Below are 25,878 nucleotides of genomic sequence, written 5' to 3'. Positions count from 1 at the left end.
TTTGTGTTTAAATTCCATTACATAAGGCAGGAGGCACTGATGTGGGTTACATTTCAATATATGAATTTTGGAGGGAAAGGATACAAACATTCAGTTTATTGTATTTGCATATTTAAAATGGTGAATGTTATGAAATGCAAATTACACTACAATATAAATTATTTGTTTTTCTACAATTAGTTAATACAGACTCATTTTCATTTATTCAAATTCTCATAAAATTTAGCTCCTATCTACTTACTGGTTCTCACGACACTAACTGAAGATATACTCCAGGAAAATAAAGAATATACCAACAGTGTTTAAGACAAAAACCCAGGTCAAAAAAAAAGAAAAAAATTAACTAATGTTACCCCAACATATTTTAAAAAAGAAAAAATCCAGCCCTCCGACCAAGATGGAGGCATAGGTGGACACACTGTGCCTCCTCACACAACCAAAATTAAGGACAACAAAAATTTAGAAACAAAAAAACAACCAGAACAGACAGAAAACTGAACTATACAGAAGTCCCACAATCATTCTTCCAGACCAGTAAGAGGGGCAGAGTCGGTGGCCGGTGGAGAGGCATCGTGGCAGGAAAAAGCGGTGGCTGGCAGACCCAGGCACACAGGGCATAGGCAGCGGCTAGCAGACCCCGGTGGCAGACACTGAGCACAGGTGCAGATAGGCAACAAGCAGACCCAGCGAGGCACGCGAGGCAGCTGGCTGTCCTCAGTTACTCATTCACATGCACATAAACCAGGTAAAAACAGACAGCAAGACAGACCACACAACCCAGGGCCCCAGCACCAGGAAATAAAGCCCAAAAGCACTAATTGAAAACACTTGTGGAGGTTGAGGTGTCGGGACAGGCTCCCAGCTTCATAGGAGAGTTGGCTGGAGAGACCCACAGGGTCCTAGAACGTACACAAGCCCACCCACCCAGGAACCAGTGCCAGAAGGGCCCAATTTGCTTGTGGGAAGCAGCAGAGGGGACTGAAGCCCAACAGAGAAAGGAGCAAGCACGATTGTTCCCTCCCAGAACCCGCCCCCACATACTGCGTCACAACCCAGCAACTGGGTTGCCCTGCCCTCATGAACACCTAAGGCTCTGCCCCTCACTATGCAACAGGTGCAGCCAGACCCCCCCCAAAAAAAAAAGGCTCAAATGGAAGAACAGATCAAAGCTCCAGAACCAATACTTTTAAGGGACCAACAGCCAACCTATCAGATGCACAATTCAAAGCACTGGTGATCAGGATGCTCACAGAATTAGTTGATTTGAGTTGCAAATTAGATGAAAAAATGAAGGCTACACTAAGTGAAATGAAGAAAAATGCATAGGAAACCAACAGTGATGGAAAGAAAACTGGGTCTCACATCAATGGAGTGGACCAGAAGGAAGAAAGAAACAACCACATAGAAAAGAATGAAGAAATAAGAAGTCAAAAAAATGAGGAGAGGCTTAGGAACCTCCAGGACATCTTGAAACATTCCAACATCCAAATTACAGGGGTACTAGAAGGAGAAGAGGAAGAGCAACAAGTGGAGCAGTTACTTGAACAAATAATAAAGGAGAACTTCCCCAATCTGGCAAAGGAAATAGACTTCCAGGGAGTCCAGGAAGCTCAGAGAGTCCCAAAGAAGTTGGACCCAAGGAGGAACACACCAAAGCACATCATAATTACATTACCCAAAATTAAAATGAAGGAGAGAATCCTAGAAGCAGCAAGAGATAAGGGGACAGTCGCCTACAAAGGAGTTCCCATCAGACTGTCAGCTGATTTCTCAAAAGAGACCTTACAGGCAAGAAGGGGCATGAAAGAAGTATTCCAAGTCATGAAAGGCAAGGACCTACATCCAAGACTGCTCTATCCAGCAAAGATTTCATTGGGAAAGGAAGGACAGATAAAGTGCTTCCCAGATAAGGTCAAGTTAAAGGAGTTCATCATCACCAAGCCCTTATTGTATGAAATGGTAAAGGGACTAATCTAACAAAAAGAAGATAAAAAATATGCACAGTAAAAAGACAGCAAACTCACAGTTATTAACTACACCTAAAACAAAAGCAAACTAAGCAAACAACTAGAACAGGAACAGAACCACAGAAGTGGAGATTACATGGAGGAATAGCAACAGACGAGTGGGAGGAGGAAAGAGGGGGAAAAGTTACAGAGAATAAGTAGCATAGACCGTAGGGAGAAAATAGACAGGGGGAGGGCAAGAATAGTATGGGAAATGTAGAAGCTAAAGAACTTATGACACATGGACCTGAACTAAATGGGGGGAATGTGAGTGGGAGAGGGTGTGCAGGGGGGAGGGGAGTGAATGGGGGGAATGAGACAACTATAATTGCATAATCAATAAAATATATTTTTTAAAAAATGAAAGAAAAAATCCAGGAAGAAGGAATCCAAAAAACAAGAGTGTAAAAAATCTTCAAGACAAGATGGGTAAATCTTGGCTACAACTCCCATGTGCAAATATAGAGGGCAACCAGTCCAGACTGTAGCAGAACAAAGTAAACTAGAAATTGCTACAAAATGGCAAGTGACAGAAAATGCACTGTGTTTGAATATCAAGAAATACAACAATTTTGTAGATAAATTAATGGTTAGCATATGTAAAGCTAAGCTAAAAAAAACTAAGAAAAGACAATTTCTAGCCTTAGAGAAAGCAAAATGTTTAGGAAATAATAGTAATCTTAGTTGACAACATTACTGCTATGAATAGCATTCACACTGTGGTCATAATAAAATCTAAATACTAAGCTAACCCAAATCATGACATAGTAGTAAGAGGATGGGAAGTGTGCATTTGTTCCGTGAGTGTGGCAAGCCAGGCAGACAATGGCATACATCAACTTTCACAAAGGGAGGCTGATAGAAGAAAAAAACAAGAAGGACTAGTATGAGTTTCTATTAAAAAGATATAAAAATATTAAAAGAATCAACTAAAATAATTAAAATTAATCAAAGTCATCAAACCAGGGTCTCCTGTGAGAAGCAAGCAATAATCATCCCTAAACAAAGGCTTAGGAAAAGCAAGCGCTTTCTCCTGCATTTTCCTCCTAAAGCAGCACTGGTTGTTCCCTAAACAAAGCTGAAATTCCTTCACACGCATCACTTCAAAGAGCCTTCTATCCTCCAACTGATGCTCATTTCTCCTTGTCATTTCTTTCTTTTTTCTTCTTTTCTGTGAGTATTCATACTTAATAGTTGATATTGGGTGAAAAAAAAACAAAACTAGTAACATGTAAATATAGCTATGTCAATCCTCATAATTTTATACTCAGGTGGAGGTTCTTCAAATCTAAGAATAACCTTATCAGCCCAGGCCTGTGTGGCTCAGTTGGTTGGAGCATCATCCCATACATGGAAAGGTCATGGGTTTGTTTACTAGTCAGAGCCTGTACTTTTGTTGCAGATTTGATCCCCTGTCAGAGCATGTGCGGAAGGCAACAACTGATGTTTTTCTCTTGCACATCAATGTTTCCCTATCTCTCTCTCCCCGCCTTTTTCTCTCTCTAAATATATATATACATATATATATATATACTTAAAGAATAACCTTATTACACATCTAAGAATTCAAAGAATACAGTACCCATGGATACCTTTCAAAAATAAGTCCTTGATTAAGAAAAAACAACCCTAACTATAAGGTATATCAAAATGAAGAACTGATTAATCTAGATGCTCTGGTGCTGTGCTTTTAGCTATGAAAGCACTGGGAGACTCACATTTACAGAAAAGAAAGTAATATTATAATAATGTAAAACTAATAATAAAAACAGAATAAAATGAAGACTTAGAGAGGAAAAACAGCAAGCTTAAATATAAATATGTCAATTTCCATTCATTTTTGCAATACGGAAACAATACAGTGTATGGTGAAAGTAGGTTTGCAGCAGCCTATATGGAAAATAATACAATAATTAATAAGTAAATATAAGAATAAGTTGTTTCATATACTCACAACCATAAACCTACTTTTGCCACATCTTATCTGTCCTTTCAAATGGGATTTGAAGAAATATCATGACAAAAATATAAATGGTTTTCAGAATCAGTTTTCTTATTAAGAACATCCTTTAGAAATATCTCTGTAGAAAATTAGAAATATTTACCTTACAGTTCAGCAGTATTATTTTAATTTTTCCTCTATTAGAAATAAAATAAGCTAATTCAAAGACATATGAGAAAATAAAAGTGATGAGAAAGGAATAGTCCTCTTCAATACTATATTATAATGTATAGATAAGATGTCTAGCATCTGAATAAACAGAATGATTAAAAAAAGAAAACGGGGGATGGATGGGAGGGAGGTTGGGAGGGATGGGGGTGGGCTGGGATGGCAGTAAAAGGCAGAAAACTATACTTGAACAACAATTGAATGAATGAATGAATGAATGATGAATGAATGAATATGAAAAAAAGAAAACAGGCAAGTAAATAAATCTGTGTGCATATGAGAATTCAGTGCATATGAATGTGACCTGTAATTAATGCAGAAAACAATGATTATTCAATAACGGTTGTGGACAATCAGGTAGTCATTTAAAAAATAAAATAAATACCAGATGAAATGAAAATTTCACTAAAAAAGATGAAATAAGTACTAGACGAAAAAATGGAAGAAAAATGTTTCAGCCCCAGCTGGTGTGGCTCAGTGGACTGAACATCAGCTTGTGAACCAAAGGATCACCAGTTCAATTCCCAGTTGGGGCACATGCCTGAGTTGTGGGCCCGGTCCCCAGTTGGGGACAAGCAAGAGGCCACTGCACATTGATGTTTCTCTCCCCCTTTTTCTCCCTCCTTTCCCCTCTCTCTAAGAATAAATAAATAAAATATTTTTTAAAAAGAAAAATGTTTCATTCATCATAGAGTAGGAAAACCCCAGGTATGTCACAGCACAAAAAGTGATAAAAGAGATTTAAAAATTCATCTGCAAGATGTAAAAATACAAATTTTCTAGCCCTGGCTGGAGTAGCTCAGTGGATTGAGTGCAGGCTGCAAACCAAAGTGTCGTAGGTTCGATTCCCAGTCAAGGTACATGCCTGGGTTGCAGGCCATGACCCCCAGCAACCACACATTGATGTTTTTCTCTCTCTTTCTCCCTCCCTTTCCTCTCTAAAAGTAAATAAACTTTAAAAAAATTTTAAAATAATTTAAAAAATAAAAAGTAAAAATTTTCTGCATAGGATGAAAATAATAATATACAAAGTCAAAAAGATACAACAGGTAAAATCCTGCCAGGAAAACAAAGGTTTCTGGGTCAGAGAAGAAAACAAACAAATGGTTAAAGAAACCATAAATGGATAAAAATGTGGTACAGAAAGTTATTTTTCTGATGTATACTCTAGAACCACTTGAATTTTTTCTCTTGTCAAGTATTACCAATTCTTAGTATTCTTGTTCAGTAAAATAAGAAACTAAAATTATTTGTACAACTATTCATGTAGAATATTAATGAAACTAAAATTATTCAACAAAATAAGAAATTAAAATTATTACATATAATTTAGTTCATTAAAATAGCATTGTAGCAAAATCATATTTTGGGTAGAGTATTTTACCTTCTAACCATTCATCATATGCAGAACAAAAGGAAACAGGCAAAATATGTGTGGGTGGATATATATCTGAGCTTCTACTACACTAAGTGAATAGAGGCAATTCCAAGCAAATAAAATAACATGATAAAGACACACTAAGGTCAAACTGAATGGCATATTTAGGAAAAGGAGTCTCTTCTAACTAGTAAGTCTTTGGCAGGAAAGAGAACTCCCAGGGGAAATTAAGACCACTTGTGATGATAAAATATTTTATCTGTAAGCAACAGAAGACCAGTGGCTTAAAAAACTAACAACATATAGTCTATTCTGATACATAAATTCTGATCAGACTGAGAACAAAACCAATCAATTGAATCAAGTATTTATGCACAAGACCTGGTGACTTTCTCAGTGTTGTATCTCTTTAAGGAGAAACTCTATTGTTATTTCAAATTTTGAAACTGAGGGTCCTTAGGACTTTGGTCCTTTAGGTCCTTTTTAAATTAGTTTTGAATTCTAGCTCTAGAAATCATATCACAAACATGGTCACCACCATCACCCACCAACCAGAGACCAATCTTTTCCCTTCGATAATCAGCAAACCCTCAAGGCACAGAAGACAGTAGCCCAAATCTGATTCATGGTCACACGATCCGGACCTCTAGCAGGTTAAAGATAACATCTTTACCTAAGTTATGTTTCAGTTCCTGAGCCCTGAAATGGAATGACTCCGGGCTACTTTCCCATGAGCAGACCTCAGAGCTGTCTTTAAGACCTGAAGAAATCATTCATTACCCTTACTTCACCTCCAGCCAAACAGCTCCTAGCATGACCTCAACCCCTAACCCACAATGTCTTGTGATTTTACCCTATATAATCCGTAACCTATATGCCATTGGGGAGTTCAGGCTTCTGAGCATAATCTCCCTGTTCTCCTGGATGGCACCCTTAATCAATAAAATAGCTAACAAACACCACTGCAATTCTCCATGTTTAATGTCTGGCTCTGCTAGCCCCAGGTAGATGAACACTTTCTGTTCTATAATTTGGTTCTTAAGGAAATCTAGCAAAACTTGCCTCTCCAATTTCTGTTACCAGGGGGAAAAAAGTATAAATTCTGAATCTAAGAAAAGTGACAGTTCAATCAGGAAATTTCAAGGAAAAATAAAAGAACAAAGAAAATTATAGTCTTCCAGGCTTAAACTGAAACACTAATTAGAGATAATGTATATCTTAGAAGATAAAGAATTTGGTGAATGTGCTTTAACCATTATAATTTAAAGTGAGTAAAGAAATTTGGAAGAAGACCTATTAAAAGACATTTTAAATTGTTTAAATAATATCAGAAAAAAGTCTTTGAAATATGTAAGAATGGTTCTCTGAATACTATTAAAACCAAGATTATTTTCTCAGGTCCCCATTCAGTTACAACCTCCAGATATTCTCCAGCACACAGATGCATTCTAAAGACATCAAAATTAATTTGTCTGGTAACTGACAGGATTAATGTCCCTGGAAGTAAATGCAAAAGAGAAAAGGAATGTTATTAAACATTAACTAGAACACACAAATGTATCCAAGTATGATATTAAATAGCACAGGCTGCAGTACTGGCAGATCTCATATGATGTAATTCTTAATCAATTTAATTTTTTCTTGAAATTTATTTTTAATCTTTTTTTGAGGATATACAACATATTTTCCTGGCAAGCCATCCAAGATACAAAATGTAAACATAAATACATAACTAATATTGACTGAATACATACAATTATTTGACATAAATATCAACTTTTTGGTGGCCTTATGTCAAAAAAACCATTAGACAAACTTGAGAAAACTTACAGGCTGAGATAAATGAGCCAGAAACAAACAAACAAAAACCACAAGAACATAGAAACAAAAGTGCCCTAAAATTCCATAAATTCTGATACAGTATTCAAAGTAAACAATTTAGTATCTCTTGTGTCTGGAATAAAATACAAATTGCCTTCAGAATCATATTACATGCTACTATTATCGTTATGACATAATGAAGTCTCCATTTTAATAAAAACATGCTTCCCCAGCTAATTATCCAATTAGATAATTTAGTTATAAAGACATACTTTTAATCCAAAGCAAATCTCAAAAGGCAAAATTCTGTCACTTCTAATGACATTCACAACAATAGAGTACAGGTTAAAGAAGTAATTCCAAAAAGAAAGTATAAGTTTTGAGCAACCAATACTGAGTTAATGCCTATACAAACTATAAATATTTATGATACTACTCTCAAAATGCATCTAGATCATTTATACTACAGTAAATAAAATAATTAGTTCCATTATTTGATAGTTATACTTTATATTTACAATAGGGTAATATTTTTAATTTTTTACACATACCTTACCAATTAAAATGTTTGAGCTATATTCATATAAAAATAGTGGACTGGTACTCAACCTTCACACCAAACTCCTTCTAGGGTACTTCCCTATACTACAGAAGAGAACAGGTTAAAAACCCTATTCCCAGACTCCCTTGCAGCTGAGATTCTCAACAACTGGATGAGATTTTGGATGTGGCAATCAAACTCATGTGCATGATATTTGGAAGAGAAAAGTAAGGCAGCAGTGAGCCACAGGCCATCATTCTCAAGGTTTCCCACTGGCAAGAAGGGGTGTGAGTTTAGGAGTTTTCTCAAACAGTATTCCAACATCATTACTGGTGTTTGTTGTTTTGTTTATTGTTGGTTTTTTGCAGGAGTGGGTATGGCTGTTCAGACTTGGAGCATACATTGATCTAATCCACAGGCATAATGTACCTCTAAATCCATCCTCCTGGGTCCTGTGCTCACAATTACTTGGGTTTAGGTAGCAGTTGGGAAGGGAGCATCTTTTTAAAAAAAATATCAAAACACTAAGAATATAGGCGACATAAGTCCAACACTCTACATCATTTTGACCTAAAGGCATTTAACATTCCAGGAAAACAGAACTATGACTCTAAGCTATATTTCTGGTAGCATCAAGAAATTAAAAGTACAACCAAACCACAAAGACCAGGGATCACCAAAAGAGAGGACATTGGTAAAGTATCTCCACTTTAAGTTGAGGCCATAAAGGAATGCAACATCGAGATGAATGAACTACAATAAAACAAACCATACTCTAGAACTACAGCTGTACATTGTATGCCCGTAGGAGTCCAAAGAAACTCACACTTAAATTACTGTAGTCACAAATTATAGCTGTTCACAGGCATGTGGCAGAAAAATTGAAAAATCTCTATACAAAAAAATCTATTCCAACATTTAATTTATTAATATGAACAATTTTAAAATAATCAGTATATAGTAAAGATATGAAGGCACACAAATAACTAGACATCACAACCAAGAAACAACATAGACAACAGATACCACAAAGGCTTCAGGTACTGAAATGATCAGGCACATACTACAAAACAAATAAGGTAATTATGTTCAAACAAATAAAGGTCAAACTTAAAAATTTGGTTAGAAAGTGAAAAAAGATAAGTTTTGAGTCATATTTTTTAAAGAACCAAATAAAGCCCTGGCTGGTGTGGCTCAGTGGATTGAGTGCCAGCCTGTGAACCAAGGGGTTGCAGGTTTGATTCCCAGTCAGGGCACATGCCTGGGTTGTGAGCCAGGTCCTCAGTAGAGGGTGTGCGAGAGGCAACCACACATTTGTCTCCCTTTCTTTCTCCCTCCTTTCCCGCTCTGAAAATAAAAAAATAAAATCTTTAAAAAAAATAAAAAATAAAAAAACAAAAATTCCAGAACTAAAACATAAACAAATGAAATTAGGAGCTATGTGGGTAATCAATTAAATACATCTCAAAAGAGTAAGAAAGATAGGTCAGAAGACAAATTTTTAAAAAGATGAAAAACATCAAAGAAGGGTAAGAAACACAAAAGGTATACTAAGAAGGTCTAACATATAAGTTATATACTTAGTATATATACATATATACCAACAAGGTCTAACATAAAAGTGTGTGTAAATAGCCCCAGCTGGCATAGCTCAGTGGATTGAGCACAGGCTGGGAACCAAAGTGTCCCAGGTTCGATTCCCAGCCAGGGTACATTCCTGGGTTGCAGGCCATAACCCCCAGCAACCGCACATTGATGTCTGTCTGTCTCTCTCTCTCTCTCTCTCTCTCTCTCTCTCTCTCTCTCCCCCCCTCCCTCCCTTCCCTCTCTAAAAATAAATAAAATCTTTAAAAAAAAAGTGTGTGTAAATATATAAATACACACACACACTTATATATATATATGCACTTTTATAAAAGTGCATATATATATATACATAAACATAAACATAAAAGTATATACACATATACACATATGGCCACAGACTCAAGAAATTCAATGAATTCCAAATGCATATGTACATTTATCAAAGAAAAACTGAAGAAAATCTCACAAAAAAGAGAAATTCATAAATACTACTAAAATAAAAAAGTATCTCTGAATAAGCAGATAGTTAGAATGAGAACTGAAGTCTCACCAAAAATAACCAGAGAGAGGAATAGTATCTTTAGAGTTGATAAAAACACATACTGGCCAAATTAAGAATTCTCAGAGTAAAAACAGCTTTCATGAATAAAGACAAATATGAAATCACTGGCTGTCAGCAAAGAGTTTGCCACAAACAAACCTGTGAAATAAGAAACATATTGTTCTCTGACCCTGGTTCCTGACACAGAGCTCCTAAAACCCTTGAAATGTTTTGAGTAAGAGTTCCTTCTGTCTTCTATGAAGTCATTCTTGGTGGGCTCCTAGATGGAGGTCAGTATTTAAAATCACAGAGCCAAGATAAAAAGCTTGAAATGTTCCATCCAATGCCCATCCTCCATACAAAGGAGAAGGGTTGGAAAATGAGCTAATAATCAATGATGTCTATGTGCTAAAGCCTCCATAAAAAAATCCATAAAGTATAAGATTCAGAGAGCTTCTGGGTTGGAGAACACATCCACATTCCAGGAAGGTGGCATATACTAATTCGATGAGGACAAAGATCCTGTGCTTGGAATTCTTTCGTACCTTGTTCCATATATCTCTTTACCTGGCTGTTCATCCGTATCCTTTATCATATCCTTTATTATATAATAAGGCATTAAATGTAAATAAATATTTCCCTAAGTTCTGTGAGTTGTCCTGGCAATTAATCAAACCTGAGAAGGGGTCATGGGAACACTGATTTATAGCCAGTCAGAATTTCAGGTGAAACCTGGAACTTGTGACTGGCATCTTCAGTCTTGTGAGCCCTTAACTTGTGGGATCTGAGGCTAACTCAAGGTAGACTCAATTCAACTGAACTGAATGGCAGGACACTCAGCTAGTAGCAGAGAATTGGTCAGTCTGGGAAAACACCCATACATTTGTGGTCAGCAGTGTTAGTGTATGCCTTGGCTGGTGTGGCTCAGTTGGTTGGGCCTCATGGGTTCAATCGCTGGTCAGGGCACATGCCTGAGGTTACATTCAACCCCCAGTTGGGGCACATGCTGGAGGCAACTGATCCATGTTTCTTTCTCACATCGTGTTTCCCTCTCCTTCTCCCTGCCTTCCCTCCCTCTAGAAACAATAAAAGAAATAAAAATAAAAATAAAGAAGTGTGAGTGTGGTGGTAATAGAGGATAAAGAAAAAAAACAGAGTATTTGTGTTACAAAATACCTCAAAGAAATTTCCAAAAGTAAGGAGAAAAAAATGGTTAAATAAGTGGGTAGAACTGAATGAATGTTATTTAAATTAATAAGATAATGTCCTGTGAAGGATAACTGCACATTGAATCAGGAGAGAGTAAAAAGAACTAAAATGTTCAAAGGTACTTATACAGTCTGGTGTGGCAGGTGAAAAGGTGGTTGATACTGAACTTTGATAACATAAGTGTGTATGCTGTTATGTATGTATAGATTCTATAAAAATATTAGAAGTATATACAATGGGGCAAAAGTAGGTTTACAGTTGTGAGTAGATAAAATACAGAATTTATTCTTGTATTATTATTTATTATTATATTATTTGCCATATGAATAACTGTAAATCTACTTTTACCTCACTCTGTATAACTCCCAAACTAATACAAGTATAAAATTAAATAATAAATATTGCAAAAGCAAATAAGAATCAAAAGAAAAAAGAAAGACAAGAATTGGAACAAAAAAATAGCATTTTAGAAGACTATAAATTTAAACCCAAATATATCACAATTTACATTAACTTTCTATGGAGAAAGTGGTCTGGGTATAAGACGATTATCAAACTTAGTTAAAAAAAATTACCCACTGCTTACAGAGACACATGTTAAATGTCTGAATGTAGACAAGTAGAGAGTAAAAGGATGAAATAAGATATTACATGCAGAATATAACCCTTGGGGAGAGGCTGAAAACTACTTTGGGCCCAGACCATTAGGTTCCCCACCACCGGGGGAAGAGCAGGACCCCTAAGGAAAACCTGGCTTCAAGATCCAAGGATACAAGGACTGAGTTAAGACCAAGGCCAAAAGAGAACAACAGAAAATATCCCTGAAACATATTTGCCAATAAAACATATGATAAGAAGTAAATATCCACAATCCAAAGAACTTCTAAAACTAAGTACCAAAAGAAAAAAACTCCAATTTAAAAAATGGGCCAAGGACCTGCATAGCACTTTTTAAAGGAGGACAGATGGCCACTAGACATATGAAAAGATGTCCATGTCACTAATCACCAGAGAAATGCAAATTAAAACCACAATGAGACATCATCTCCTACTTGTCAGAATGGCTATCACCATTAAATCAACAAACAAGTTTTGGTGAGGATGTGGAGAAAAGGGAATCCACCCTGTGTACTCCTGTGTGGCAGATTAGTGCAGCCACTCTGGAAGGCAATATGGAGTCACCTCAAAAAATTAAAAAGAAACTGCCTTATGACCCATCAATATACCCAAAGAAACCCAAAATACTAATTAAAGAGAATATATGCACCCCTGTATTCACTGAAGCATTATTTACAAGAGCCAAGATTTGGAAGCAGCCCAAGTGCCCATCAGTAGTTGAGTGGATAAAAAAGCTGTGGTTCATTGACACAATGGATTAACACACAGTCGTAAAAAAGAAGGAAAGTTTAGTCTTTGCAACAGCATGGATGGACCTGGAGAATATTATGCTAAGTGAAATAAGTCAGTCAGAGAAAGGCAAGTACTATATAATTTTACTTATATGTAGAGTGTAATGAACAAAATAAACTAACAAACAAAATAAAAACAGACTCATAGATACAGGAAACAGACTGACAGCTGCCAGTGGGGAGTGAGGGGTTGAGGGACTGGGTGAAAAAGGTGAAGGGAATAAGAAAAAAACTATTAGACACAGACAACAATATGGTGAACATGGTAATTACCAAAGGGGAAAATGGGGGTGAGGAAGTAGAAGAGAGTAATGGGGGAATAAATGGTGATGGAAGGAGACTTGACTTGGGATAGTAAACACACAATACTATATACAGATGATGTGTTTTAGAATTGTACACCTGAAACCAATATAATTTTATTAACCAATGTCACCCCAATAAATTCAATTTAAAAAATAAATTAGTTTAATCAGTAAAACCTCTTTCAAAACATTAGATGGCATGATAAACTAAGTAATTTAAAAAATTAAATTAAATTCAAACAGAACCCTTCCTGTAGCTAGTAACAGATAAAAGGAGCCCACTTCAGGGAAAGAGGCTAGAGCATAAGACATACCTTCTGAAACAGAAGATCAGAGGAAAATCCTAAAGCTAAGGGTGAAATAGAAATTGAGAAAAATACTCCACAACCCAAGTGCATAAAAGATAAGCACAGCAATGCAAAAAACTCAACCCCTGTGCAGCTTCTGCATGGAACAACTCAACTCCATCCCCAGTAAAAATAAAGGCTTAAGGGAAAAGGAGTTGATTCCATTTCTAGGCACAAGTACCACTTACTACTCTTTCTACTGCCCTACACCCCTTAGTCATCAGTCCCCAACCCTCAGTCCTAGGCAACTAGTAATCTATTTTCTGTCACTATAGACCAGCAATTTTCAACAGGTGTGCTGCAAGAATTTTTAAAACATGTAATACCTGACTATTTAGTCAGGGGCACTAACATCTTTTCCCCTTGAGTGTGAAATATTTTTTTTCAAAAAATGACAACAGCCAACACAACAATAGCCATCTGATATGAATGCCCTGTCTTGAATCACAAATATATAGGTCCTATAGAGTAGCATTTATTGGTCACATTGTACAATAAGGTTGCATCTGATTGGTACCAGAAATCCTTATATACAAGTACAGGCACCTTTTTTTTTTAAAAGTCATTTGGAGCACAAAGGATGGGCAATTACCATTTTTTTAAATCAATCAAAAGTATACCTTTTTTTGGTCACATTGGCAAAAAATATCTTTGGTGTATCACAAAATTTTAGTAGTGTTGTTATGTGCCATGAGGTTTTTTAAAAATGAAAGTTGCTACTATAGACTATATATAATTATCTTAAAATGTTTTTATTGTTAAATATAACATATAAATAGAAAAATGTATATCATACTTTTTCATGCATGGACACATGTACTAATATATATACAGCTTAATGAATTACTGACACGTGTGTTTTTTGAATTATGTACTGGATTAAATAGTGTCTCCCAAAAATGCATTTCCACTCAGAACCTGTGAATGTGTCCTTATTTGAAAATAGAGTCTTGGCAAAAGACGAGGTCATACTAGATGAGAGTGGGCCCGAAATACAATGACTAGTGTCCTTATTTTAAAAAGTTGAGGCAGGGAGGATTTGGGCACAGAAACACAAGGAAGAATGCCATGTTATGATTAAGTCAGAGATTGGAGTTATGTGTCCCAGGAAAGGAATGCCAAAGACTGTTGGCAGCTACAAAAAGCTAGGAGAGAAGCAAAGCACAGATTCTTCCTGAGAGCCCCCATGAAGAAACCAAGGCTGCCAACTCCTTGACTTCAGACATTTGGCCTCCTAAAACATTGAGAGAATAAATTTCTGTTGTTTAAGCCACCCAGGTTGTGATACTTTGTTATTAGAGCTCTAGCAAACAAGTACAAATCACATAAAACTGGAAACAAACTAAGTATTTACAAAAATAAAATAGATAACACAGTGGCATTTTCTTCAAAGAAGTACCATTTGGGAGATACATAAAACAACAGGATTGACTCTCCTAAGCACAATATTGAGAAAAGAAACTGGGTACAAAAATTATGTAATACATGATACCACTGATTTAAAGTTAAAAAAAATGAAACAGCAAAGTTATTTTCTACTCTTTCATTTCTGATTTTATTTATTTGGGTCCTTTCTCTTTTTTTCTTGATGAGATTGGTTTAATGGTGTGCCAATCTTGTTTATCCCATCACAGAAGTATCAGTTGGATTCACTGATCTTTGTATCATCATTTTAGACTCTATTTCCCTTATTTCTGCTCTGATCTTTATTATTTCTTTCCTCTTACTCACTATGGGCTTTGTTCATTGTTCTTTTTCAAGTTCCTTTAGGTGTGAACTTAGATTGTTTATTTGATGTCATGTTATGAATTTCCCTCTTAGGATTATTTTCCCAGTGTCCCACAGATTTTGGATTGTTGTGTTTTCATTTTCATTTGTTTCAAGGTCTTTTGTTTTCTGCCTTGATCTCATTGTTCACCCATTCATTGTTTCATAACATGTTATTTAGCTTCCATGTCTTCATGTGTTTTTCAGTGTTCTTCTTGTGATTAATGTCTCCTTTCACAGCACTGTAGTCAGAGAAGATGCTTGATATGATTTCAATCTTCTTAAATTTTTGAGACTTGTTTTTTGTCCTAACACATGGTCTATCCTGGAAAACATTCCATGTGCACTTGAAAAGTATGTATATTCTGCTGCGTAAGGATAAAATACTCTAAAAATATTAATTAAAACCATTTGTTATAATGTGTCATTTAATGCTGCTGTCTCCTTGTTGATTTTCTGCCTGGAAGATCTACCAATTTAAGTCAATGTGGTATTAAAATCCCCAACTGTGACTATATTTCTGTCTATCTCTTTCCCTTTATGTCTATCAAGATTTGCTTTACATATTTAGATGCTCCTATGTTGGAGTGTAAATGTTTATAGGGTTATATCCTCTTGTTGGATTATTTCCTTTATCATTATGTAGTATCCTTCTTTGTCTCTTACTATAGCCTTGACCTTAAAGTCTATTTTTTTGGATATAAGTCCTGTTATTCCAGCTTTTTTCCTTTTCTATTTGCATGAAATACCTTTTTCCATCCCTTTACTTTTAGTCTGTGTGAATCTTTCAATCTGAGATGGACCTCTTGGAGGCAGCATATATATGGGTCTTGTTTTTTTATTCATTCAGTTCCCCTGTTTTTTGGTTGGAGCATTGAAGCCATTTACATTTAAGGTGATTATTGATAGACATGTACATAGTGCCATTTTATTATTAGACTGTTCTCTATTATTTTCCCTACTCCTTCTTCTCCTTCTCCTTCTTTCTTCTTCTTCCGCTCCTCCTCCTCCCCCTTCTTCTTCTTCTCCTTCTCCTTCTTCTTCTTTTTCTGGCAAGCCCTTTAACATTCATTGCAGTACTAGCTTGGTGTTAAACTCCTTCTGCTTTTTCTTGTCTGGGAATCTCCTAATTTCTCCTTCAATTTTAAATAATAGCCTTGCTGGGTAAGGTAGCCTTGGTTGCAGGTACTTGCTTTTTCATCACATCAATATTTCATGCCACTTTCTTCTGGCTTGAAATATTTCTGTTGAGTAACCAGAAGTCACTCTAATCGGTGCTCCCTTGTAGGTAACTACCTGCTTCTCTCTTGTGGCTTTTAGGATTCTCTCCTTGTCTTTAAACCTTGTCATTTTAATTATGATGTGCCTGAGTGTAGGCCTCTTTGGGTCCAAACTGTTTGGGACTCTCTGAGTTTCCTGGCCTTGTGTGTCCTTTTCCTTCACCAGATTACGGAAGTTTTAGGTCATTATTTTTTCAAATAGGTTCTTGCTTCCTTGCTTGCTTTCTTCTCCTGCTATTCCCATGATGCAGATGTTGTTATACTTCATGTTGTCCAAAATGTTTGTTAAGGTCTCCTCATTTTTTTCTTTTTCCTCTTTGCTGCTTTGCTTCGATGTTTTTTTTCTACCTTGTCTTCCAAAACACTGATTCAATCCTCTGCTTCATTTAACCGACTCTTTATTCCTTCCAGTGTATTATTTATTTCAGATATTGCATTCTTTATTTCTGACTGATCTTTTTTTATAGTTTCTATGTCTTGCTGTTGGGTATCCTTATAATCACTACTCAAAACTCTCTAAATCTGACAAATTGCCTTCCTACATTTCATCTAATTCTTCTGGGAAATTCTCTTGTTCTTTCATTTGGGGTTCTCTGTCTTCCCATTTTGGCTGCTTCTTTGTATTTTCCACTTTAGTTGTTAAACTAATCAATTGTTAATCTAATCAAGCTATAGTCAGCAGCCCAGCCTAAGCACTACAAAGTAGGGCAGAGTAATTCCTGTGGGTGGGGCTCCTTCTTCACCTCAGGCTGATGTCACGTGGAGAAGTATGCTTTGCCTAAGAAATATGGCTTCTGCAGTATGGGGAATGACTGAGCACAGGGACCCTGGTAGCTATTCCTTCAATTCTCTCTCCAAAGCTACCAGCCCCGGACTCTTCTTAAGCATCTCTAGTCCACTCTGCACTCCCTCTGCTGGAGCCCAGGGTAAATGGCTACAAATGAAATTTTGTGTGTTGGCCCTTTAAAAAGATCTGTGTCTCCAGTGGCCTCTCCCTGGCAGACAGAAACCCTGCTGTTTTTCACAGGTGAATGTTATCTGGGTTTCTTTCAGGCTCTGTTGCTATAGGTTTGGGGGGCCCAGCTTGGAGTTTAAACCCCACACTTCTCAGATGGAACCCCCTAGCTGCTGAAATATCCCTCTGGAACTTCAGCTGCTGCCCATGAGAGCCCAGCAAGACCTCATGTACCTCCTCTATGTTCCCTTCCAGTCACATTTTTGTGAAGTGGTTTCTTCTGTCTGTCCTTGGTTATAACGCTTCTCTCCAGCTAATGTTCACTTGGTTATTCTGAATAATTTTTCTACAATTTATTTGTAATCCCAGATTGGTCCTGGGAGGAAGTTAGTGCAGCTTCCACTTACTACTCTAATGCCTTGGATCCTTCAGATTTCTGTTTTAAAATGACATGTTCAACTATATGTTTGTGTTCTATGTAGGTTTCTCTATGTGTATTTATAGTTTACAATTTAAATAAAAGAAAAATGAACATGAGAAGAAAACTAATCTACCAGTTAGTTAAAGCACCAATGCCTTTCTGAGAACTTTATGGGAACTAAGGAAGTATATCCTTAAAGTCAACAGTTGCAAGGGCAGCCACTTGATTTGTCAACCTTGTAACTGGTAGGGATGGCTGTTCTGGAAGCCAGGTTGGTGGTATTGTTCTGAGAGTCATTACTGGAAGCTCACTCTAGGTACCCTTCCTTCTGTAATCCCTTCCAAAGATTAATCTCTTTCTATTTATAATATCTAGAGTAGTTTCTCTTAAGAGCACATGAACCCTAACAAATAGGGTTCATCAAGAGAAGTTCAAGAAAAAAGCAAAGTAGAATTTCCCATAGTAAGTATTTACATAATAAAAATGAAGGACTAGACCCTGACCATCCAATTAACTTGACACTTATCTGTCATTCCTAACAGATGTTTTAACAAAGCATAAAATCTAAGTCTTTAACACTTTCTGAAATTGATATTTGACTTTTATAAAACATGAAAAGGAGTAAGTGAGGAAGAGTAAAGTATAGAGGCATGGAGAGAAATAAAAAACTGAGGTTTTGTTACCTGGAGTCTTGTATTCATTTCCAAGAAATAAAAATTTTTCTTTGAGTCCACAAGAAATTCTACAGTTCCAGCAGAAGAATACTTTACTGCTTTGGCAAGAGCTACAGCTTGTTCTCCCATTGCACTTCGAGTCACAGAATCCAGAAAAATGCTACAAGTACAGAAAGAGTAGTGATCAGATATGATCATTTATATCAATTTAAAATTTCATATTATATGCTTTACATGTAATATGTACTTATTGTGTTATTACACACATTTAAATAAATCAACTTCAGATTTTCATAAAATATTTGAACTTTCCACATTACATTGCAACTTATAAAATATACAACTACTGCCACTCAGTAGTTTTCAATAAGTAAAATTTAAAATACATATTCAGAATCACTTCAAGTTAAAATTGAGAGAAAAATAAATTCTTAGAATCTAACATATACAGTTGATCCTTGTTATTCATGTTTTCATATTTATAAATTTGCTAAAATTTATTTGTAATCTCAAAATTAATACTCACAGCACTTCTGTGGTCATTCACAGACAAGCTCAGAGAAGCAAAAAAATTTGAGACCCCCCCCAACATGAGTATTCCCAGCTGAGATCAAATAAGGCAACACTCTGCTTTCTTGTTTCAGCTGTCATAGTATAAACAACTGTTCTTTTCACAGTTTGCTTAGTGCCACAGTCTCATTTTTTGTGGGAGGCTATGGGGAGTGGGGGGATGAATTCACTTCTTAAAATGGCCCTTGAGTGTTGTGTTGAAGTACAATCTGGCATTCCTGAGCCCAAGAAGGCTGTGATGCTGTGATGTGCCTTATGGAGAAAACATGTGTGGTAAATGAGCTTCCTACGGGAATGCATTGCAGAACTGGAGGCCAGGACTGTAAGTTCAGTGTTAATGACTCAACAATATATATTAAACAAGGTGTCTTTCAACAGAAACACATACAAAACAAGGTTATGTATTAATTAGTTGGTATAAATGTTCTAACTAGAGGCTTGAAGGAACCTAACCCTGTATTTCCCCTAGAAGCAATGCTTCAGTATTCACTCATTCAGTGATTCTAGTGACTTTATGGAACATAACTACCACAAATAACAAGATTTGACTGTACATCTAATAAATCCTCAAAACTTTTGTCTTGCAATATCAAAATCACATTCCAGCAGGAAAGTAAAGCTGAAAGTTTTCAATCAAGATGAAAAAGATATTATCAAATAATTTCTGCATTTCCGCAGATCTTGCTTCTAATGCAAGTAGGTTTTGAGGTTCAAAACATTGACTACTTAGTGATTAAAATGGTCTCTACTTCACTTGGGATGATGAACACACACTACAATATACAGATGACATATTATAGAATTATGTATCTGAATCATATATAATTTTATTAACCAATGTCACCCCATAAATTTAATTTAAAAAATGTTTAAACTGTTCTCAAATGAGTAAAATTAAGATGACATTTTTGCCCTGACTGGTGTGGCTCAGTGAGTTGGGCATCATCCCATATCCCAAAAGGTCATCAGTTCAATTCCCGGTTCAGGCAACATGCCTGGGTTGTGGGCGATGTACCCAGTTGGGGGCATGTTGAGAGGCAACTGATTGCACATCAATATTTCTCTCCCTCTCTGTCCCCCTCCTCCCCTGCCTGTTCTCTCTAAAAATAAATAAAGTAAATATTTTTAAAATTATATTTTATAAAATTTTTATTATGGAATAGTAAAATTTATTTGCATGTACCTGTTTTTCACATGTAACAATAACCACTCTTGTCTTATCTATGCTGCATGTCTATTTTTCTATCAGGCCAACCAATTTATTTTTAGCAAATCCCAAATTAAATGTTATCTCACCCATAAAGGATTCCATAACTGTTTCTACAAGTACTTTTTTGTAACAAAATCACACTTCAAAAATTAATTTAAAATCCTTAATAGCATTTAATATCTACTCAATATTCAAATTTTCCTTATGATCTCATCAATATCTTTTTACAACTAACTTCTTGAATCAGGATCCAAATAACACCTAGTCACTACATTTGACTGGTTTTTAAATCTTTAAGACTGTCTTAACTTGTAATGCCCTCTTTCCTTTTTTCTTTTTTTTAAACCAAGAACTGGTCATTTTCCTGTCTGATTCTTCACATTGGTTTCAACTACATGCAACCCCACAGTGTCTTTTAACATTTGTATTAATTTCTATTTCTTAAAAATTGCTAGTTAAATCTAGAGCCTTTAATAGAGTCAGGCTGGATTCATGGGACTGAGGCAAGAATAGTTCACAAGTGTGAAATGTACTTCCACCATTTTCCCTTTTGGTGATGTTAAGATTAATTTTTGGATTCAGACTTTATGAAACTTATTTGCCTATTAGAAATAACAATTCTTCATTAACCTAAAAGATGTGCACATAAATGACATTTCTACAATAACTGGATGATAAAATTAATGCAACTGAAAGAAAGAAAAACAACTAAAGATGAATATGACAGCATTTGAAGAATCTTAAGTACAGCTGAGTAAAACTATTTTTGTCCTGTCTAGTCTTGTCTTTTTCCTTATCATAAACTCTGCTAGTAACACACAGTGCTATAAAAAACCTCATCATTACACTTAAAGCACAGTACTAAAATCTCACTTTAGGCACTGAAAACTACATATTCCAATTATGTTACCATTTCATAGTACAAAAATACATATCAACTCATTATTAATGATCAGTTCTAAGTTTTTTTTAATTTGATTCCTACTGCTTTAGATTTTCCTTTTTTTCTCTAAATAGATCAGATATTCATTTGAAAAACTTATATTGTTTGTGTGTGTGTGTGTGTGTGTGTGTGTGTGTGTGGCGGGGAGGGAGAGGGAGAGAGAGAAAGAGAGACAAGAAACAAAAATCATGATTCAAGATTTGAAGTCTGAGAAAGATTTTTATCCCAGGTAAGACTTGAGTGAGTTTTGAATAAAAGGAGAAAGTTAATTATATTGGATGTAATACAGAAAGCACAAAGTTGAAAAAAAAGTAGCATCAGACACTTTCTACCAGTATCCATTGTCCCCTTCTTCCACATGAGTAGAATTTCAGCTAAGCACTGTTATTTCCCAGCCTCCCTAACAAAGTGCCTAACTTCAGATCACTACCAAGCAATCAACACACGCATATTCTAGAAACTTTCCTAAAGACACAATAAAAAGTTCCTTTTGCTTTTTCTCCTTCCTTCCCTCCTTTTTACATGCTGGTGTTGGGCCATCAACTAGGGCCTCACCTCATGTGGGCCCCACCCCATGTAGGCTATAGTGGATTATTCTTCAAAGCATGGTAGCTGATTTTTAAGTGTGGTATCCCAAGAGACAAGGAAGTAAAAGCTGGCAGTTTCATTAAGTTTCACTTTTATGTAGTCTATTGGTCAAGAAGTCACAGGGCATAGAATGAAACGGAAGAAATATAGATGCCTCCCCTAACTCTCTCAACGAGAGAAGTAGCAAAGGGCTTGGGGGACCATAATTTTAAGTACTAGACCATATTGATCACTGGTGCCCAGACTCCCAAGATGGCATCAGTTGTACAATTGAAAGAGAAGAAACTCATGAATGTCAAAATAGGGGAGTTGCCAAACTGGATACTGATGTGGGGTTTCATCCTTAAAGTCATTCCTGGAGTGTTTCAAAGAACTTACTACTGGTATTGACAATAAGTATGTCAACGTGAAGAACAATAGCTTTGCTGGCATTTCTATGGAGCCAGCAGCTAATGTGCTTTTCAACTCCTGCTGTTCTTATGAGGCACTCAAACATAAATCCTGACACAAGTAACCACTGAAGAGGGCCCAGTATGGACTCCGTATTCCTGCCCATGACCTTTGCCCAGCACCTCTGAATCCTTTTAACACCTAATAAAAAATGACTGATTAAAAAAAACTAAAAATAATAAAATACACCATATCATATTTTAACAACTAATATAATTAAAGTGTAATATCATTTTTACCACTACTCTGTGATTAAAAATTCACTCATATTCACGATTACTCTTTTCAAAAACCATACATACATTATATCAAAGCAAAAAGCACAAGGCATTATAACAAAGAGTAGGCTGATGAAAGTTATAATTGGCTATATTCCTTAGAGCCTAAAAATAACAATATACACTCAACTGGGGATTTTTAAGAAATAAGAGAAAACCAGAATATCTAAAAATACCAACCTACTATCAAATTAAAAATGATGTTCAATGAAAGGAACTTCAAACACATGAAAGGTAGCTTGGAAAAGTGGCCAAAGTAGTTCTGATAAATTAAAGAATTTCTAAAACCATGCCCAGAAACCTTTTCATAGTAGGACAAATTCAGGAAATTCAGGATCAACTTTATGAAACCATCATCAATAGGAAAGCGTAAAAAGCATGCATACCAGAAATTCCACATGCCCAGAAACATCCACAGGATCTATGTTACCTAGAAGCCTGTGGGCTTCATAGTGGTTATCCACTATGCCCAAATTCTGCTCCAATAAAGCCCCAATTTATTTTTTAGGAATTCTCTCATTTTCATGCACTGAAGTAATGAGGGAGATCAAGTAGCAAATTCTTAACTATAAAAATATAGGTTTTACCATGACTATTAAAGCAAGTTCAGCCAATAAAATGGAAAAGAAATATATAAAAGCAGACTATTATAAATGTTCATCAGGAGAAACTGTTACCTCGGTGCTTCTTCTATCACTTTCTGATTCCTTCGCTGAATTGAGCACTCTCTTTCATTCAGCCACAAAGCATTCCCATGTTTATCACCTAAAACCTGAGACACAATACCATTTCAAAAATTATATAGCCATATCCATAAAGCAAATTGCCAGTTAATATTTCTCTATATAACACCCTTGGTTTTTAATGCTCGAACCTCACGGAACATATTCATTTCTCTTTTGATTGATGTTAATAGAGGAAAAACTTTATATTTATAACCCCAAAGGGATTGTAAACCTCAAAGGATTGAAAGGGATGCTTACTTTTCATTGAATTCTCTTTATCCTGTGTACAAATTACCCAAAAATAAATAAATAAAAAACTTCCAAGTGTATATCAGTAGGGAAACATCTGTGTTGGCTATTTCAACTACTGGAAAACATGCTCACCTGTATTTAAAAATATCACCTATGCTATATGCCACACCTAATTAAAATAAACTGATATAGATATATAATTACTTAACATAATTTAACACTTATTGAGTATTAGTCATATGAAAGGCACTGGCTTGGTTGCTGTGGATAGCAAGTGAATAAGACTAGCCTCTGCCCTCAAGAACTTCAATTTAATCAATTTCATTTAATTTCAATCCATTTAATTATTACATATCAATTCATAGCCATAATGTGTAATATTAGCAAAAGGCATTCTAACATAAAATGAAAACTTCAGCAGACTTGCCTTCTTTTTCTTCTGTTTCACTTCAAAAATTTCATTTTGTTTTGCTAACATCACACCCTCACCATCATTTTAATGGTTACATTAAAATCTTATTCTAAGTAGAAAATATGATTTCCTCATCTCTATACAACTAGCTTCTAGTAGAATGCCTCTCATAGTGATCCACATAGACATGTAGTAAACTAAAATAAAACAAGAGTCCAGGTCAAGCACTTTTCTTTTAAAAATGACCTAATAGGACCAAATCTCAGAAGACAAAGTATATTCATGGAATATACTTAGCCTATCCAGACATCTTGGGACAGCTTCTTTCTGGAGGTAGGATTTTATATCATTCCCTATCCCGACGTTCTGGCACTTTGACAAAAGCATACCATATCCCAAAGGTAGGTTATCAATTTATGCACATTCTCTAATTTGTACTTATTCCAACATATCGAAACAATTCACAGTCATTCTAAACAGAAGAAAGGATGTGTTTCCAATAGGATTAATGATATAATTTTAAAGTAATAATAATTAGAAAACATCTTAAAATGTACCAACCTGAATTTCTATATGACGAGGGTTATCAATAAATTTTTCTATTAGCAGTCTATCATCGCCAAAACTAGAAGCTGCTTCTTGAGATGAAAATCTAAAACCATCCCTGTAAAGGAAAACAGAACAATCAAACAAACAAAATAAACACAGCCCTAATACAAAAAAAAATGAAATATTTATTTTGGCTTACTTCTGAACAAAGCAGAGAAAAATTCATTTAATGTACATATAACTAAGTTAACTTTCATTAAACTACAACTCTTTCACTTACTTAGCTCTGTGACCTCAAGTGAATGATTTAACTCCCTTGATCTTAGATTTTATGTCTAAACAGTAATACTGATATTTATTTCACCAACTATTAAAACTGAGATTTTCATAAACCATACTGATCAGATAAAGTTCCATTTCTTCAACTCTAATATGCCTTAATTCCACTAATAAAAATATAAAAGTACATATGCATTAAACTCAAAAGTCAGAGGATGCACACAAAAATGTAAATGACCTGGCCAACTGCATAGTTGGGGCAGAACTACAGCAAATAGGAGAATCCTCAAGAAGATTTCCTGATATTTTAAATATACCTTCAAATGCAATCACCTCTTACATAACCATACAGATTCTTACAATTTTATCATCTTTAACATTTTTCAAAATTAATAATATAAAAAGTATCATTTTTAAAAATAAAATATGGATTTAATTGTTGCTTTTTATATTTTATTCCCAAATTATAACTTAAATCATTATTATTAAAATATGCTTAATATATTCATACACTAAGAAATGAGCTTATTCAGTGAGACTATTAAAAACTCAAGCTGGGAGGGAAGATGGCTTTACTCTAGACAGCGTTTTTCTCGGCTTCTGTGAAGAGGGGGGAAACTTGCGGATCGGTGGAGAAACAGAGCAAGTGGGCCAGGTTACCCAATCACTTTTGAAAGCAGGACATCAAAAATTATTGCACTCGCCGGAAAACCAGATGGTAAGGAGACGGCTACACGACAAAAGGGGCCCAGGGATCAGCGCGGGGTCTAGGGGTGTGTAGACCCCAGGCCCGCCCGATGCTCCAGGTTCTGCCCCAGGGCGCCCAGGAGAGGGAAGTCGCTGCTCCCTCCCCCAATACAGGGGGGGGGGGACAGTGAGCAACTCCAGGGGACAGCGTGTTGCTAAGAGGAACAGATTGGCCAGTTGGACTGGGGAAAAAAATCACCCAGGGACTATGATCGCCCGCCCAGAGACCTGGGAGGAGTGAGGGACTCTAGCCAACAAGACCAGGGTGAGCCTGGAAGGGCGCCTGCACCCCTAGCCCGGTAGAAGTGTAGAGCGGTGGAGAGTACAGAGCCCGGCCGCACTCGGCTCCCGCCCCACAGGGAGGCTTGAATCTCGAGCTGCGATCCTGGGAGGGACGTGGCACTTGGTGCGTTCCTACAGTGGTGGCTCAGAGATTTCCAGCCAGCCCGACCCGGGGCAGCCGG

The 25,878-nt window shown here is 36.0% G+C and overlaps 1 protein-coding gene across 4 annotated transcripts in view; it reads right to left on the bottom strand.

Annotated features, from left to right (window-relative positions):
- The window catches only part of PCCA (propionyl-CoA carboxylase subunit alpha), a 488,979-nt gene that overhangs the window by 256,808 nt on the left and 206,293 nt on the right, over nucleotides 1-25,878 (bottom strand). For all 4 annotated transcript variants that reach the window (XM_028526281.1, XM_028526274.2, XM_036011417.1 and 1 more), the window contains 3 exons: nucleotides 24,401-24,503; nucleotides 23,128-23,222; nucleotides 18,421-18,571 (listed from right to left, as the gene is read on the bottom strand). In XM_028526281.1, the coding sequence (XP_028382082.1) occupies nucleotides 18,421-18,571; nucleotides 23,128-23,222; nucleotides 24,401-24,503 (349 nt within the window). The remainder of the gene's footprint in view (nucleotides 1-18,420; nucleotides 18,572-23,127; nucleotides 23,223-24,400; nucleotides 24,504-25,878) is intronic.

Source organism: Phyllostomus discolor, chromosome 11 (assembly GCF_004126475.2).
Source record: "Phyllostomus discolor isolate MPI-MPIP mPhyDis1 chromosome 11, mPhyDis1.pri.v3, whole genome shotgun sequence".
Taxonomy (NCBI): domain Eukaryota; kingdom Metazoa; phylum Chordata; class Mammalia; order Chiroptera; family Phyllostomidae; genus Phyllostomus; species Phyllostomus discolor.
This window is presented reverse-complemented; position numbering and strand designations above follow the sequence as displayed.